Source organism: Rhinatrema bivittatum, chromosome 14 (genome assembly GCF_901001135.1).
Source record: "Rhinatrema bivittatum chromosome 14, aRhiBiv1.1, whole genome shotgun sequence".
NCBI lineage: Eukaryota > Metazoa > Chordata > Amphibia > Gymnophiona > Rhinatrematidae > Rhinatrema > Rhinatrema bivittatum.
The window spans coordinates 40,592,784-40,611,033 of record NC_042628.1 but is presented as its reverse complement, the minus strand read 5'-3'; the positions used below and the strand labels follow the sequence as shown (position 1 = coordinate 40,611,033).

The 18,250-nt window shown below is 44.2% G+C and overlaps 1 protein-coding gene and 1 long non-coding RNA gene across 3 annotated transcripts; one reads left to right on the top strand and one right to left on the bottom strand.

Annotated features, from left to right (window-relative positions):
- Positions 1-292: 292 nt before the first annotated feature.
- Positions 293-5,358, bottom strand: LOC115075707. Its single transcript, XR_003852584.1, has 2 exons — positions 5,227-5,358; positions 293-925 (listed from the first exon to the last, which is right to left on the bottom strand). It is a non-coding gene; the product is annotated as an uncharacterized LOC115075707 (long non-coding RNA).
- Positions 4,272-17,190, top strand: WFIKKN1 (WAP, follistatin/kazal, immunoglobulin, kunitz and netrin domain containing 1). 2 transcript variants are annotated; one of them, XM_029576347.1, is made up of 2 exons: positions 4,272-4,313; positions 15,196-17,190. In XM_029576347.1, exons 1-2 carry the CDS (start codon positions 4,296-4,298, stop codon positions 16,678-16,680), a joined length of 1,503 nt encoding a protein of 500 aa, XP_029432207.1. In that variant the 5' UTR covers positions 4,272-4,295; the 3' UTR covers positions 16,681-17,190. The 2 variants fall into 2 exon arrangements, with proteins under 2 accessions (XP_029432207.1, XP_029432206.1); XM_029576346.1 differs by lacking the exon at positions 4,272-4,313 and adding an exon at positions 5,050-5,696.
- Positions 17,191-18,250: the final 1,060 nt, after the last annotated feature.

Here is an 18,250-nt window from a genome sequence, read left to right as displayed (position 1 = left end):
GATTAGATTTGCCAGACAAGGCCTACATCTGGTGAACCCTTGTGCCCTTAGATCCCGTAATGCACAGTTTGTTTTTCTGCATCTGTCCTCACAGATTCAAACTGTGATTTAATCACGGTAGGAGAATGTGTTCCTTTTTGAAGGACAAGGGAGCAAAGGAGACAAATGTAACGTTTTCAAAATAAGATTTTGAAACCAGTTGAGTGCCATGGCCAGGCTCATATTCTGAGAAAAAACACGAGCTCACCTTTGAGACTTGATCCCATAACACAACACAACACAACAAAACATGAAGAGGTGAATGTTGGGGTTTTTTTTAATTGCTTATTTACTCACTTTGTGCACACATTGCAGTGGTGTTGAAAGTCTACACCTCCTTGAACACTGGTCACATTTTGTTATGTCAGTGTGTCACACTTGTACGAAGTTAAATGACTTTTTTCCCACTCATCAACACACCATAATCCACAGTTTTCAAGGTCAAATAATTGTATTGGGGGATAAAGCAAATATGTATCCAAAAAAACAAAATGGAAATCCAACAGCTGGGGAAATTCACTCCCCCCTCAATCAATTCTTGATGGAAGCACCGTTGGCAGCAGTGAGGCTGTTGGGATAGGTCGCCCCCAGCTTTGCACATCTAGATTTGTCAATATTAGACCCATTTTTCTTTACAAAACTGTACAAACTCTGTCAGATTCCTTGGGTAGCAGGAATTCCTTGGACAGCAATTTTCAAGTCATGCCACAGATTTTGGATTGGCTTGACGTCAGGGCTCTGACTGAGCCACGTCAGGACATTTCCCTTCTTGTTCCTTAGACACGCTAAGGTCGCTTCGGCTGTGTGCTTTGGGGCATTGCCATCCATCCCAGTTTCAGCTTTCTCACGGAGGGCAGTCCTTCTGTCTTGACAAGTGCCCCAGTCCCTGCCAATGAGAAACACCCCCATAACATGTCTGCCGCCACCACCACACTTCACATGGGGTTCTCTGAGTGGTGTATTGTGCTGGCTTTGTACCAAGCATAACGCTTTGCAATCAGGCCAAAAAGTTCTATTTTAGTTTCATCAAACCACAAATCTTTTTGCCACATGGCTACAGTATCCCCCAAGTGTTCCTTCACCTTAAATCCCATTTGAAATATGCAGACTTTCTTGAGTAATGGCCTCTTTCTTGCCACCCTACTATACAGGCCAGATTTGTGGAGTGCAGGGGATATTGCTGTCACATGCATGTTTTGACCATTCTTGATCATGGAAGCCTGTAACTCCTTTGAAGTTGTCATTGGCTTCTCGGTTGCTTCCTTCTTACCTGGAGGGACAGCCTGATCTAAGCAGTGTCTTGGTGAGTGCCCATACACCTTCCACTAATATAAGAACATAAGAATGGCAAAGCTGAGTCACATCAATGGTTCATCTTGCCCAGTATTTTATCTCTAAGAGTGGCCCAGAGTTGCCAGATGAAAACCAGATTTAATCTAAGTGCACCTAATCTCTAATATCCGTTTATGTCTTTGTCTTCCAGGAATATATATCCAGACCCCTCATAAGCCCTGCTATGTTGCTTGTTAGGACAATGCTCTAAGGATATGCAGCCTAAATGGTTTTGGGTTTTTTGTTTTTTTTTTTCTTTTGGGGGTTTTGTTTTTCCATTAGTTTAATGTTTTGGGTTTTTTTGTTTGTTTGTGAAATGAAATAAAAAAAAAAAAAATGAACAAACAAACAAAGTGGGCCTCCCAAAATGGCCTGTTGGGGGGTCTCTGAAAATAGATGCTTAAAGTCAACAGCTGTGGAGAAAAGCTTTTTATTTAAATGCTATAGAATAATAGAAATCTTATATATTAAATAATAAAGTGCCTTATGGAGCGGCAGAGTGCCACACGAGGCACCAGGATAAACTCCCTCTCAAATGATTTTACTCCTTACAAGGATTTGTATAGAATTTACAGTTGTATATTTCCAACCCCTAAACTAGGTTACAGAATTGTCAATATTATTTATGATTGGCTTTCTATTATAAATAGATAATCTTAATGCCTGTATGGTAATTTGCTCTCATTCTCCAAATTAATTAATCCTCATCTTGTATGTAAATGTTTTCTTGGAATTTTGCGGTGTTAGCGGCCTTGTGTCTGTTTTAAGAATTTTTTTTTATAACTTTAGATGGAATGTCATTGTCAACTGGCCTTGTTCTTGTTCTAAACATGTTTCTCTGACGCTGTGATCCAGAAAAACAAATCCAAAGCTGAAACACAAACGTCATGTTACAATGTTATACTTGTTAAAGACTGCTTATTTTCAAAACATCAAAAACTTAGGAGAACAGGAATAACTACTTCTTGTGTGTCACTGAGACTAAGGGCCTATGAGCACCTACCTCAGGGCTTCGCTCCTGCCATTTTCCTTTTCGATTGGGATCAGTGGGGGCTGGGGAGGAAGAGCCCTGCCACATGCTTTTAGAGAGGGAAGGAGAGCTCCATCCAGCAAGATAGGCCTGGGCCCCAGGCTTGCTTTTTTACCAATTATGTTCTGTAAGTTTGGAACCAAGGCAGTTCCCTCCCAATTACCTCTTTCCCCAAACACTTCTATGCAGGAATGAGGTTCACCGCCTTGACTCACCTCAGACATCCAATCAAAATTCACATCCCCAGGGGCCAGAGCAATTTTCTTTCTCAGACCTGCTCCCAACTCCCATTCTCCTTGACTTGACTTCAGTAATTCTCCAATCCCATAGCAGGAAGGCTTTCCGCAGTATCCCCCACACCATGGGGCACGCCTCATCTCAGAATAAGCCCGGACTCCTCCTCCTTCAGAGAAAGAACAGCTGCCACGTCACCCTGCATCACTTCCCTCCTTGGGAGGAGGAAGAAACCTCTCCACTCCACAGCCTCTGGCCTCTCCCCTCCAGGGGAAGGGCCCCTAGAGGTAACCACTCCCACTGGGAGGACCCCAGACCCAGCAGCTGGCTATTCGAGGCAGCTACATCCCTGGGGCTCTCTTTCACACACCCAACCCTTAGAAGGGGCAACCAAAAGGGCCAAACCTGCTATAATCGTTCTATTTGTATCCTTCCTACTAAACCTTGGTTATCTAATCAGAAAACTCCCACATATTTAAGGGAACACACATTCTTTTCCCCAGATCCCATTACCACACCAACAGCTATTGCTTGCTCTCTAAAAATGCTCTCCAGTGGTCATTTTGAAGTACTACAAACCAAGTAAAACATCTCGTGCACCCAGAACTGAAAGAGGTCAATTCTGGAACTCTCCCCACATTATGAATGTTTTATTGTAAACCATTAAGATTTTAGATTGGACAGTATACAAATGTTTTTAAATAAATAAAATTAAAAATTTTGGAAGGGGGTGTAGACTTTCTGTAGCTACTGTATCTCCCAACCCAATCAACGTACAGCAACCAGAATCTATATATCCCTATAAAAACTAGAAACCAAAATAAAGTTTTGCCATAAAACTTATGGATGTAGCCCAAATGTGAACAAAAGAAAAAAACAAAACAGTGAATCCTCACGTTTTACAGAGTTTCTCAGCTTACCTAACAAACATATTTACCAAATAAATAATTTTACTAAGTCAATTATGAGGAGGGTGTCGTCCTCATAATTTAGTTTGTAAAACTGGAATTCCTGAATATTGTGCCCAAGAATGTTTTATTTGCAGAATCTCTTAAATAGTAATCTAGGTCACTTTAGTTCCAGACCATGACCGTTCCAGGAGCAGAGTAGAACTAAAGGGGGTGGGAGCCCTGGGATGGTTCAGACCTAACCATACCCCCTTTGATATATTGAAAAGTGAAGAATAGGGGGTTATTGAACTCTGCCAGGGGGCCAATGCAAGGCTCCCCCTAGCTCAGCATGGTCAAGAGGGCCGTGCCCAGTGGTGGGACCAGACTCGACCAACTTCTAACATATTTCACCAGTCACAGGGTTTATTTACTAGCCGGACTCAGCGTCCATGTGCACCAGCTGCTGGAGGGAGCCAAGACCTCTGGCTCCTGGGAACAGTCATTGCCAGCAGGTCCCGTGCTTCCATTAAGCAAATGAGGTGGCAAAACCTGCCAGCATGAGGCTCAGAAGTGTGCTTTGCCAGAACCAATTCCAAGGAACTGGGGACGGCACAAAATACTCTTGCACTGGCCCCTGGTCACTTCAATGGTTAGGCGTTGGTGGCGCTGGACCCCCCTCCCCTCAGTAGTTGTGAAAGAAGGCTATTGATGCAGTTGCCAAACAGAGGCTACTTCTGACTAAACTGGAAGCCCAAAGGATCAGGAGGAAAATGCAGGCCGAAGAGAAGGTATTAACCTGCACTAAGATTTAGGCAGAAAGGACTTGCACCCATTCTGTACCGAGGGAGGCCCAGCCAGACGATAGCAGAATTAAAGCAGTGTTGTTCCGGTGCCCGGCCAACAGATGATTTCCCTGAGCAGTGCCAAGACTTCTGTTGGTGTCGGGCTGTGCTCCGGTCTACGAGGGAGAAGCAGACAGCGGGGGGGGGCAGTCAGAGCTTGCACCAGGGAGCAGCCAGAGCGCCGCTTACGCGCGTTATACGGGAGCGAAGGGCAGTGCGAGGCTGAAAAGATGGAGGAGGCTTCTCCCTGCTCCTACAGCCCTGGCTTTCTGGCATGAAGCGCACGAATCACGCCGAAGGAGCGAGGAGCTGATCTTAGTCTATAAGATCGCTATCGGCGACGGGATGAACTTTTGCCAATTCTGTTCTTATCTAGGGGCAAAAAAAAAGTACAACTGCTGCTCCCTCGGGCAAGGCTGAGGAGGAAAGTGCGATCCCGGGCTGGCCGAGACGCCCCCCGCGCTGCCCAAGCCTGGCTCAGGTAGCCTTAGAGATTCCCTAATCTCCGTGAGAAGTCCTGCGCTGAACAATGAGGGCGGCGGCGGCGGGAGTCCAGCCAGCCCCGTCGGGCGAGCCCCCCTCGTGTTCCGGTAGCCGTCCCCCGCGGGGGGAGGGGGGGGAGGCTCTATCTTCCCCTCCCCTCCCTATTTTTGGGAGGCAGTGGCCTCCGCTCTCCACTCCCACCTCCTTGATCTGCCCACGCTGTTTGCCGGGTTGAGGCGGCTCAGACCGAGGTCAGACAAAGCCGGATCAGGGAGCGAGGAGAGGTGGGCGACTCGGGTTACAGGCACCGATCCCTCCCCCGCCGCCGCCGCCGGGCCCCTCCTCGTGGCTTCTCCCTTCCTTCTCGCAGTCCCACCTCAGTGCAACTTTCTTTGCCTGCGGAGTCTGCTTCCCTCCCAGTCCTGGCAGCCAGCCGTGCCCAGCCCGGGGCGCATCTTCCGCCGGGGCTGCATCCGAACCGGAGCCGGCCCAGCCCGCTGCCCGGGGCAATGGTTTGCCGGGGGGAGGCAGGTCCGGCCGCTCCCGGGGCGCGCGGCTGCTGACATGCGGGGCGGCAGAGCGGGGCGCTGAGGAAGAGACGCAGCCTCCCGCCTTCCCCGGGATCGGAGAGTCAGGGCGCGGGGCAGCGCCATGGATCGCGGCTGCTGCTGCAGGCCGGGAGTGGCGCTGCAGCCTCTGCTGCTGCTGCTGCTGGGGCTTTCTGCCCTAGGGGGCAGCCTGTGGCCCCTCCGCCTCAGCCACCTGGGGGTGTGCCCCAACCAGCTGAACCCCAACTTGTGGGTGGATGCCCAGAGCACGTGCGAGAGGGAGTGCAGTGCGGACCAGGTAAGAGGCTCCCCGGGGCGCCAGGTCAGCTCTAGCAGCTACGTCCAGGCCTGCCTACCGGTGCATTCTGGGATTTGTAGTGCACTGCACCCAAAGAGGCTAAAGATCCAAAAAATGCAGTGCCGGTAGGGTTTAAATGAACCGGGACTGTTTACAAAAACCCGATTCAGTTGGGCTTTTATGTATAGTTCCAAGAAAGTCTTTTTTTCATCTTCTCCTAAGGCGGAGACCCTTCTTTCTCCAGGAATGCTTCAGGTAGAAGTAATTCAGTTCCACTGGGATGTAAAGCAATAGCAGTTGATTTCTATACTGTATATTCTACTATAATTGCCATGTTTTGCTGCCATGTGATTGTGATAGAAGTGAGTTGCTTTGTGTATGTTAAGACCTTCCTGTTGTCTGGTTATTTTGCACACTAAACAGTGGATATGGAACAAGTGCTCAGGATGCATCTTTCATGAGCCAGTGTGTTCAGGTAAGGAGGTACTTATTGTCTCTTCCAGGGAACTTCTGGCCCCTTTCTCAAGCCACGATCCCCAATTCTTAAAATACTGCAGGACATTGGACCCTTAAGAGCCCACTGGACACACATAAACCAATCATTGTCGCATACTAAAACCATAACCATATGCTTTCCTTCATTGCTGTCCTGCACAAGTGCCTTACTTCTTTTGTTCTACCTTGCAGTAACTTAATACCTCTCCGATGCATTCTTCCCTCACCTATTTATTTTTGATTTACTGATGATTTCTGTGCCTTTTATTTATTGACTTGTTTTATTTATTGAGCTGGAAATGTCAACATTGATCTGCTGTAACATGCCTTGAGCTCACTTGTTGGAAAAGCAGGAAATAAATGATGGTAATGCCATAATGGAGGCAACAGAAGGTGACGTGACTTTGCCCAAGGTCAGTGGGAGAAGCAAGATTTGGACCTGTGCTTTTCAATATATTTATAAATGATCTGGAAAGGTGAGTGAGGTGATCACATTTGTAGATGACTGAAAATTATTCAGAGTAGTTAAATTGCAGAAGGACCTTGCAGGCTGATAGATTGGGTGGCCATATGGCAGATTAAATTTAATTGGTCAAGGGCAAAGTGACGCATATAGGGAAAAATAACTCATGCTGTAGTTACACAACGTTAGGTTCCACATTAGGAGTTATCACCCAGGAAAAAGATTAAGACATCATAGTGGATAAAACATTGAAATTGTCAGCTCAGCATACTGCAACAGTCAAAAAAGAAAACAGAATGTTAGGAATTATTAGGAAGAGAATGGAGAATAAAATGGAAAAAGTCACAATGCCTGTGTATCACTCCATGGTGAGACTGCACACAGGGTACTGTGTGCAATTCTGGTCACTGCATCTCAAAAAAGATATAGTTGCATTAGAGAAGGTACAGAAGAGGGCAACCAAAATGATAAAGGGCATAGAATAGCATCCCATGAGGAAAGGCTAAAGAGGTTAGGGCTGTTCAGCTTGGAGAAGAGACAGCTAAAGGGAGATATGATAGAGGTCTATAAAATCATGAGAGGACTCAAACAAGTAAACATGAATTGGTTATTTACTCTTTCAGATAATAGAAGGACTAGGGGGCATTCCATGAAGTTAGCAAATAGCACATTTAAAACAAATCGGAGAAAATTCTTTTTCACTCAACGCACAATTAAGCTCTTGAATTTGTTGCCAGGGGATGTGGTTAGTGCAGTTAGTATACCTGGATTTAAAAAAGGTTTGGATAAGTTCTTGGAGGAGACGTCCATTACCTGCTATTAATTAAGTTGACTTAGAAAATAGCCACTGCTATTACTAGCATCAGTAGCATGGGATGTGCTTAGTTTTTGGGTACTTGCCAGGTACTTGTAGCCTGGATTGGCCACTGTTGGAAACAGGATGCTGGGCTTGATGGACCCTTGGTCTGACCCAGTATGGCATGTTCTTATGTTTATGTACTCGTTATCTGTAACCTATCATTTAAAACAGCCACAATTCCTATAGATTGAAGAGTGGCCAATGTAACACCAATTCTATAAAGGGTATCAAAGGTGATCTGGGAAACTATAGACCAGGCAAAATGGTAGAAACTAGTCTTAAAAACAGAATTACTGGCCATTATAGATAGACACTGCTTAATGGGGAAGTATCAATATGGTTTTAATAAAAGGAAGTCTTGTCTACATCTATTATAATTTTTGAAGGTGTAAATAACATAGATAAAAATGAACCAGTTGATATAGTGTATTTGGATTGTCAGAAGGCATTTGACAAAGCCATTCTTAGAAAATTAAAAAGCCATGGGATAGGAGACAGTGTCCTATTGTGGACTGTAACTGGTTAAAAGATAGAAAACAGAGGGTAGGACTGAATGATTTCCAAATGGAGAATGGTAATTAGTTGAGTACCACAGGGAGGTGTACTAAGACTTGTTCTGTTAAGCATAATCAAAAATGATCTGGAAAAGGGAACGAGTTAACCTTGCAGATAACACATTATTCAAAGTTATTAAAACAGCAGAAGATTGTAAGGAATTCAGAAGGACCTTGCAAGACTAGGAGACTGGACATCTAAATGGCAGATAACATTTAATATGGATAAGTGCTAGGGATGTGTATTTGTTTGAAACAAATTAGTCTGCTTTTATTTCATTTCAAATGAACCAAAAAAATAAAAAAAACCAATTTGTCAATTTATTTTTGTTTTTGGGAAACAGTGTACAGTATTAACAAATAGAGTACACTATTTGCTAATGATGTGCACTATTTCCCCAAAACAACAACAAACAAAAACACCAAACCGAACAAAAATCTCCAAAAACATCAAAACAAAGATGAAAAAAATTAGTGTGCACAAATAAGTGCAAACTGATGCACATAGGGAAAAATAATCCCAACTACAGGTACACAATGCTGGGATCCATATCAATCATCACCGCACAGGAAAAGTAATCCATTGAAATCCTCAGCTCAGTGTGGGGTAGTGATTCAAAAAGCAAATAGAATGTTAGGAGTAAACCAAAACAGGAATGGAGAACAAAGCAGAAAATCAATCCATGGTGCAATTACACCTTGATTATTGTGTGCAGTTCTGGTCATCTCAGCTTAAAAAAAGACTTCTTGAAAGTAGAATAGGTGCAGAGAAGGGCAACAAAAATGCTAAAAGAGCTGGAATGGCTCCCCTATGAAGAAAGCCCTCCTAGGTTAGGGCTCTTCAGCTTGGAGAAGAGACGGCTGAGAGGGGATGTGATAGCAGTTTATAAAATCAGGAGCGGGCTGGAATGGGTACATATCATTTCAAATAATACTAAAACAACCATGAAACTATCAAACTAACACATATTTTTCACTCAGGGCATTATCAAGCTGTGGAATTTGTTGCCAGAAGATGTGGTCAAGGCAAGTAACACAGTGGGGTTTAAAAGAAATTTGGACAAGTTTCTAGAAGAAAAGTCCATAAAATATTAGTCAGGTAGAGTCGGGAAAGCCAGCGCTCTTGCTGGGAGTAATAATGAGAAAACAATCAACTTTTTGGGATCTGCCAGGTACTTGTGGTCTCAACTGGTCACGGTTAGATACAGGGTGCTGTGCTCAATGAACTTTGGTCTGACCCAGCATTGGCATTTCTTACGTTAGGTGAGGACAGATCAAACGTAGATGTGTATATTTTGTGCTCACTGTCGGGCTGATAAGTAAAAACCGCGGGAGAGCTGGCGCTCCGAGGTGAGCATCCGCTCTCCCGACGCACACCCAGGCCACTCTCCTGGGCGCACGATATAGTATTTAAATGAGGTCCCGCGGTAAAAGGAGGCGCTAGGGACACTAGCGCGTCCCTAGTGCCTCCTTTTTGACAGAAGCGGCAGCTGTCAGCTGGTTTGACAGCTGACGCTCAATTTTACCGGCATCTGTTCTCGAACCCCCTGACAGCCATGGGTTCGGAAAACGGATGTCGGCTATATTGAGCATCCGTCTTCCAACTTTTTACCCCTTACTGTATAAGGGGTAAAAATAGCATGTCGAAAACACGCGGCCAAACCGGGGCTAAAGGTGTGCTCGGCCGAGCGGCCCATGTGTGTTGAAGAACTATTTAAAGTGAAGCTGAATGCATTCCTAATATCGATAGGTATCACTAAGGTTACCGTGTCTCCATTCATTTTAACCTCTTGCATTCTAATGGGATTGCGTGTGAATGCAGGGATTCACTGGCTTTGTCCAAGAGGAAGGAACAATGGATTTGGATTTTAGATGTAATTGCCTGCCTTTCCAAATCTGAGCTCACGGCACGTTACAAATCAGGAGCAGTGAGGTTTATAGTCTAATGAGTTAATTTGCAAAAGAATTACGTGCATGAGTAGCTTGTACTCGTGGACATGTCATTTTATAAACAACAAAGTAGTTTTAGTTTTGCATGCACATTTACCTGGTCTAGGAGCATTCCAGGATGGGGCCAAGAGAAACATGTGCATGTTGCCATAAGAGATTTGTGTGAATACATTAGACAACATAGTCATACAATTGTGCACCTGCTCCTTATCTGGCACAGATAATATCTGTTGTCTGCTATCGCTGGGTGGGAGGTCTGGGTGAAGTACTAGGACTGGAAATGGATGGGGTGAACTGGCGGAGGTATCGGTAAACTGGTGATTTCAATTACACATTCATTTTAAAAACCATACCTACTGCCACATATGAAAAGCAAGTTCTATTTTTTCACAAGTAAAATATACATGCTTATGTTTATAAAAAAGTATGAGCTTTCAATGCATTGCAAACATTCGTGTATAATGAAACATATGCAAGTATATTGGGCAGGGGGTAGACATGCGAATTTTATAATCCACGTGCACCAGATACATGAAGGCTATAAATTATTATAATTGACCTCTGTGCACCATATACAGGGCCACACAGTGTTTGAAAGTTATCTTCTAAGTTTGTACCTGAGGCGATAGAGAGTGAAGTGACTTGCGGAAGGTGACAAGGAGCATTAGTGGGAGACGCAAGATTTGAACTCTAGGTTTTACTGGTTCTCTGTATACTGCACTAATTACTAGGCTACTCCTCACCACTAGCTGGGAGAGATGAGATCCTAACTGCTAGGGGCTAATGTGAGGAGCCTGACGACTACTGAACCCACGTATTTTCAGATAAAGTCAATCTCAAAACAGGAATACCGCAGGGATCAGCCATGTCTGCAGCCCTCTTTAACATATACATGCTGCCCTTATGTCATCTGCTAGCAGGTCTAGGAATCATACATTACATTTATGCAGACGATATTCAACTAATCTTACCAATCGAGGACACACTAGAGAAAACGTTAAACCTAGCTAAAATGTACCTAGACATTATAAAACAACTGCTAAACCGAATGGAACTTGTGATTAATATTGAAAAAACAGAATTTCTACACTTAGAACGGAAAAATATTGAAATCATCCAAACTCTAATAATCCTCAAAGACAACCAGAAAATTGAACTAGCAGAAAAAGTACGAAACCTTGGAATAATAATAGACCCAGAAATCAATCTAAAACAGCACATATCACTAAAAGTAAAAGAAGGCTATGCAAAACTCATGGTACTCAGAAAACTAAAACCACTACTAACACTAACTGATTTCAGAACAGTACTTCAAGCACTAGTGTTCTCCAGCACGGACTACTGTAATGCCCTTTTACTAGGACTCCCGAATTCAACATTAAGGCCACTTCTAATACTTCAAAACACAGCAGCTAGAATACTAACCGGAAAAAGGAGGCGGGACCATATAACCGAAACCCTGGCAGAATTACATTGGCTACCTATTGAACACAGAATTAAATACAAAGCCCTATGAACCATATATAAACTAATACATGATGAAAAATCGGACTGGCTAAACACAGCATTGCGAGTGCACGTCCCACACAGAAACCTTCGATCAGCAAATAAAGCACTCCTAACCATTCCTTCAGTAAAAACAGCGAGACTAACTCAAGTGAAAGAAAGGGCCTTATCTTTAGCAGGCCCCACACTTTGGAACACAATGATCTAGAGATCAGATTGCAAAGAGATCTCAAAACCTCTAAGAAAAGTTTAAAAACATGGCTTTTTAAACAAGCATTTTATAAAGAGACTGGAGAATGATAATATACAGGAATAGGCAGAAGAACACCAGCATACAGCACTCTTCTAAGAATGTGCATTTTAATAATCTATGAACTCTACCTCACAATAAACGTAATTGTAAACACTATAAATATGATTTTTACCTGTGAACCACACCTTACAGGTACACTTGGTTACTAAACAATTGATTGTCTTTAACGATATATTGTAACTGTACCTTTTGTGGCACCTGTTAGAATGTATTATAGTAAGCATCCACCTACATTAATTTATGTGCCTACATGTAAACCGTTGCGATGGATTGTAACTTAGCGACGGTATAGAAAAGAATTTAAATAAAGCCAGCAATAAATGGAGCAAGTACCACTAAGATGCGACTATGCAGTCTAAATGCTTAATTTCTCCAAAGTAACTTGTATATCTAGACTTCCAGTCATTTTAAAAAATAAATCATGCGACGTTTGTCTGATAAACAGAGGTCTCACATGTGTATTTAGTGTCTGGACTGTTTTGCAGGCCCTATCCATAGGGTCAAGGGTGGGGTTGGTATTCCCTCCAGTCTAATGTCATGCTAATATGCTGTCTCTTAGCATATTATAAATAGTACAATATAGATGTGTGGATGTGACATCTTATACTGTAAAAGAGTAGCTCTGTGCATTGTTAAGAATACAAAGAGCAGGTGTTTCTCATACGGCAGTGGTGAGAGAGGCAGCTTCTCTGTTTGTTTCAGCACATCGAGAGCCAGCTTTCTGCTTTTAAATCACCTCATGTTCGGGCTTGCTGCAGCTTTCATGTACAAGAGGAAATCATCCAAGACCTCCAATTTTCATACCAATCATCCAGACTGTCTTCACTCAATTTGAATCATTTTTAAGAAATATAAATATATATTTATATGTATAAAACCGCACCAGCAAGCCTGACAGCGTGCCTTATTTCACTCAAAAGGCCGGCTGGACAGCTCAGTCATTTGCAGTATCAGTCTCAATTTTTGTGCATTTTGTTTTTGCATTTAACGTAAGTGTAACTTCACATTGAAAATGAAAATGACCGTGGCTCTGCAACGGCCGGTGTTTCGCATCAACTGCTTCCTCAGGAGCCGCACAGTCATTTAAAAGCATTCATCCATCTCAACAAAATTGCTCCTTTAAAACAGGACTCCACGTCTCATCAGTCTTCACCAGAGGAACAGATGATTTCCTTTCGTATGTGGCTCCTTTTGTGTGGGAATCTTTTCAGCTCTTTTTGTTTGTTTGTTGTTGCAGCTTTGCCATTTTCAAGGAACTATTTGCTGTTATTTAGAAAAGAAACTCCTAGGGCATGCTTCTGGATAAAAAGGGGGGTGGTGGTCAATGCTGTCCCTTGGGCTCAGTACATTTCTGCCATCAGCGCTGAGCAAACTCTCCTCTGGCTGTTCCCTGCTCAGGCATCCTGGCTCCAAACCATAAGAAACCGGACCAATCCAGTCCTGGCTTTACCCCAATGCATGCAGGGATTCCTGCTTCTGATTCACAAGCATGCAAGAGGGTAGATCCAGGACTGGATTATCCTGTGGTCTTTTGACATGGGACCAGCTGGCACCCTTTTACCTTCAGGGTATAAGAATGTTGTGAAAATGCATGTTTTCATTTTGAAAAAAAAAAAGGTTTTGTACAACATGACATCTATAAGGCACACTCTAGGTGTGAGACTACCTCATCTTTTGTGCAGTCGAAATAAGAGGCTGGGCTCCAGGTCTTCCCTCCCCCATCCACGAGGACACATACAAGCTCTCGTCTATGGGAAATGGCATGAACATGTTTAGGGCTGCCAAACCATGCAGGGCCACGTGGGGATGTGATGTCACTCGGGAAGATAAACGTTTGGCCAGTTCTTGCTTTTTAATAACCCCCACCTCTATGCATTCTGGTCTGTGTAGTAGTAGTACTGATGCAAATGAAAGAAGCAACAGAATGAAAGTTCAAAATCCAGGCCTGACCAAGTGTCTCCAAGCTAAAACCAGGTCACATCACTTGATTCATGTACTGCCTTCGAGCGAAGTTGTAGTTTCTTGTAAACCGGGGTGATCTGTATCGCATATAGGAACTTCGGTATATAAAAGTTAAAAATAAATAAATCACATCCCTGAGACTGGCTGAGCCAGATTTGCTTTTTTTGTTATTGGGGGAGGATTGGATATCTTTTTCCACTATGATTCTTCAGTGGTCTTTTTTTTGCCCCCTCCATCCCTCCGGGTGACCTGCCTAGGTAACACCAGTGCTATTTTCTGGCCGCAGGGCTGCCTCCTCTGATGTGCATACAAATATGACAGCAGTAAAAGATTGTAGGGCCGATCGAGTCTGCCCATCTAATTTAGCTTTACGAATCGCATCACTTCCTCGGAGATCCCCTTTGTTTATCCCATGCATTGTTGAATTCAGATACTGTTCCCTACCATCTCCTCGTGGAAGCTGTTCCGTGTTGCATCCACCGATCCTCTCTGTAACGAAATATTTACTAAGTCTACCCCCTTTCACCTTCATCTCCTCTGACCCCTCATTCTAGAGTCTCTAAGGATCTACACTGTAGGAGTAGCGCCTTTTCCTCCCCTGCACTCTGGACCTGTAGCTAAGATTACAAGATGGCTCCAGACTAAGGCAATCCTGATTTTTATCCCCTCCTTGCATGCCTGGAGCTGTCTGTTAACCCTTCCTATGGCATGCCCAGGTTCAACTGGCTCTTATGGATGGAGGATCCAAACCTGGGTCCCTTGTGCCATAGAAACTGACCAGCCTCAGCCCTAGTTATAACTCCCATCTCACAAATCTCAGAACGCATTAGTTCAACACTAGAATTGGCTCAGTTGGTCGCTGATGACCTGGATCCATCTTTTGACCTTAAATGATGTCCATTACATTTCTCAGTGTCATTTTGTCATTCCTAATATTGGTCATAGGATGTGATTAAAGTCGGGTATCAGGCATAGGAGTCACAGCTTCTAAAAAATCTAATAGCCATGGGAAGTGCAATGTAAGGGACACATGGCTTTTTGCTGCCCTTTAAATGGCTTATCTCATGATCTGGAGTGATACTGCTGGGATCAGCCCATAACATCAGCCATTTTCAGTTGTGACAAGTGCCCACTTCTTTGTCTGATTGTTATGTGGGTCCCTCTTTATAACAAACCCCATTACTACAAGCATTGGTTAACATGCAGAAGTTTCATTCCACAATGAATGATTTGACTCCAATTAATGATTTAATTGGAGTCAAATCCTCTTAAACAGGTTTATTGGCTCTCAGCTCGTTCCTTATAATGAGGCACCACATATTTAGAGTTCTTGATGATGATGATGATGCTTAGCTGCATCCCGGCTACTACTCAAACCTCTTTCTTTGTCTTTGCAGGATTGTGAAGGTTTTGAAAAGTGTTGCACCAATGTCTGTGGACTCAAGAGCTGTGTTGCTGCTCGCTATGCAGACGGAAGCTTCTCTTCCTTGGCGTCCTTGCAGGAAGTGACATGCGAGAGCTTTGTCTGCACCCAGCAGGGCTCAGACTGTGACATCTGGGATGGGCAACCCATCTGCAAATGCAAAGACAGGTGTGAGAAGGAGCCCAATTTTACATGTGCTTCAGATGGGCTCACCTACTACAACAAGTGTTACATGGATGCGGAAGCCTGCATCAGAGGCATCAGCCTGAGTGTGGTCCCTTGTAAGTTTATCTTTACCTGGCCAAACACAAGCCCTGTCCCCTTGGAAACCACTGCTTATCCAATGCCCATGTCCCCCCTGCCAATTCCTCCAGCCCTCTACAGCAACCCCTTCCATCAGTCAGTCTACATGGGTGGTACTGTCAGCTTCCAGTGTGATGTGAGTGGGCGCCCCAAACCAGATATCACCTGGGAGAAGCAAAGTGACCACCAGGAAAACTTCATTATGAGGCCTGACCAGATGTATGGCAACATGGTGGTCACCAATATTGGTCAGCTTGTAATCTACAATACCCAACCAGATGACTCAGGGATTTACACTTGCACAGCTAGGAACTCAGCAGGGCTCCTTCGGGCTGATTTTCCTCTGTCTGTCATCAAGAGGGAGCACTCTGGAGAAACCAAACTCCAAGGCGCCAAGGAGTTCCCCAGGGATGAGTGCCTGAAAGAGCCAGACAGGAAAGAGTGCACAAGCCAGCATGTGCGCTGGTTCTTCAACCACCAGAAAGGAGCATGCATGACCTTTCACTATGGTGGTTGTGACACCAACAAGAACCACTTTGAGACATACGAGGAGTGCCGAGCAGCATGTATGAACAACGCCATCAATATCTGTGCACTTCCTGTGGTGCAGGGCCCATGCAAGAGCTGGGAGCCCCGCTGGTCATATAATCATCTAATGAAGCAATGCCATTCCTTCATTTATGGTGGCTGTGAGGGCAATGAGAACAACTTTGAGAGTAGGGAATCCTGCGAGGATGTCTGCCCCTTCCCCAAATCAATGCAGTGCAAAGCTTGCAAGCTGCGGAGTAAGATGGTGTTAAGCTTCTGCCGCAGTGACTTTGCCATTGTTGGCAGGCTCATGGAAATCATTGAGGACCAAGACACTGGCATAGCTCGCTTTGCGCTGGAAGATGTCTTGAAGGATGATCAGATGGGACTTAAGTTCTTCAACATCAAGTACTTAGAGGTGACTTTAACTGACATGGACTGGAATTGCCCCTGTCCAAACATGACCGCTGAGGATGGACCCCTCATCATTATGGGGGAGGTCAATGATGGCATGGCCATCCTGGACCCCACCAGCTATGTACGAATGGCTAATGAGAAGCGTCTTAAGAAGATTCATGAGCTGGTGGAGAAAAAGACCTGTGATCTATTGAACAGATTCCAGGACTAGAAAACAGACCCCCTTCTCCCTTTGTCTCTCTACATCACCATCAATCCAATGGACAGAAAACTTAAAAACTACTGACTCGGAAATGTCTGCAAGAACAGGTTGTTTTTGAGTTTTTGTTAACTGGGGACTCCTTGCGTGCCCTGGGGCAGGGGATGCTATTACATTAGTTTTATCGAATAGAGAGTAGTGCACAATCCTGGACTCGTAGAGGGGAGCCAAGGCTGGGGGGCAAATTATTTTTGAGGACAAGAGTCACCCTTAATGCACCTTTGGGTTTTCTAGGAATGCATTGTGATAACACAAAGGGGGAAAACTTCCTTGCGTCTCTTGGACCCAGCAGGAGCCAGATGACTTTTACTGAATGCCCATCCCTTCTTCTAACAGCCCATCACACCTTTATAATTATTGCTATCATTAGTCTCTCATTCTGCCTCTGTCCTGTTGCTCCAACTTGCCCTCATGTACAGAATAAATCAACAGCTTAGGAATAAAAGTTTATATTTCATTGTAGGCGTTGTGAATTGTATCAGTTGTGGATGTGTTCTGAAACGCTCTATAGGCTTCTTTGTGGATTTGACTCTTGTATGGGAAAGCACTAAAGGACCTGGTACTCAGCCCTTAGGGGCAGGTGTGGGCAATGCTGTCTTTTTAATTACATTCTGCTGCCATTCATGGACTACTAGTGACATGACCGCTGGGATAGTGCTGGCACAAAACTGCTATGGATTGTAGGTATGACTGTAGAAGTTTTTGTAAAAAAAAAAAAAACAAATTGTAAACTGATGTCAATTTTACCCATCTTTTGTCTGGGTCTGAAGTTAGTGATTCAGTTACAGAAGAGCATTTTTTTCTTAAACAGGAAAACTAACAGAACACAGCTGTTATGGAACTAAAGAAAACTGTATTTTCTAATTCTACAGCATTCGCTCTGCAAGGTTTATCCGCTCTATTGTTGATGCAGACAGATTTCATTCTTGCTCTGGTTGAATAAAATACTGAACTCTGAGCTTAGTCACTGTCCTGGAGGGACAGGGCTCACCTTGCACCCGGGCTGAGTACAAACACATCCAGTCAAATGTCAGCATCAAATATATTTCTCTGTTTTCCTAGCCAGCTTGGGCCAGTATGATCGTGGTAGACTGTAGCCGGTAATTAAAGAGGGGCAATACAGTCCCCAAAAGATGTGGTCTCCTTCTGAAAGCTTAGGACCAGCCGTCAGCAAAACATCTTGGTTTCAGGCCTACCTCTGCCATCTTCCTACCTGCATGGGGGTGACAACACTGTTCATTATCCCTTTTGAGTCAAGGCAATATGGTGACCTTCCACCTCGGAGGTGTCTGCCTCTAAGCCTCTGAATCAGTAAAACTAAAGCACAGCAAAATCCAGCAGGGAGTTTGTGCCCATGAGTCTCTCCTCCCAGAACGTTCAGCTACCAGCTGGCAGCCCTGAGCTTAGCCTCAATGCTCTCGTCCCTACAGAATCAAACACTATCTCAACCCCGCCAAAAAAAAAAAAGATAGATTTTAGCCTGGCAGCCTTATTGTTCAGTTCTGTGCATCCTGCTCCTGCC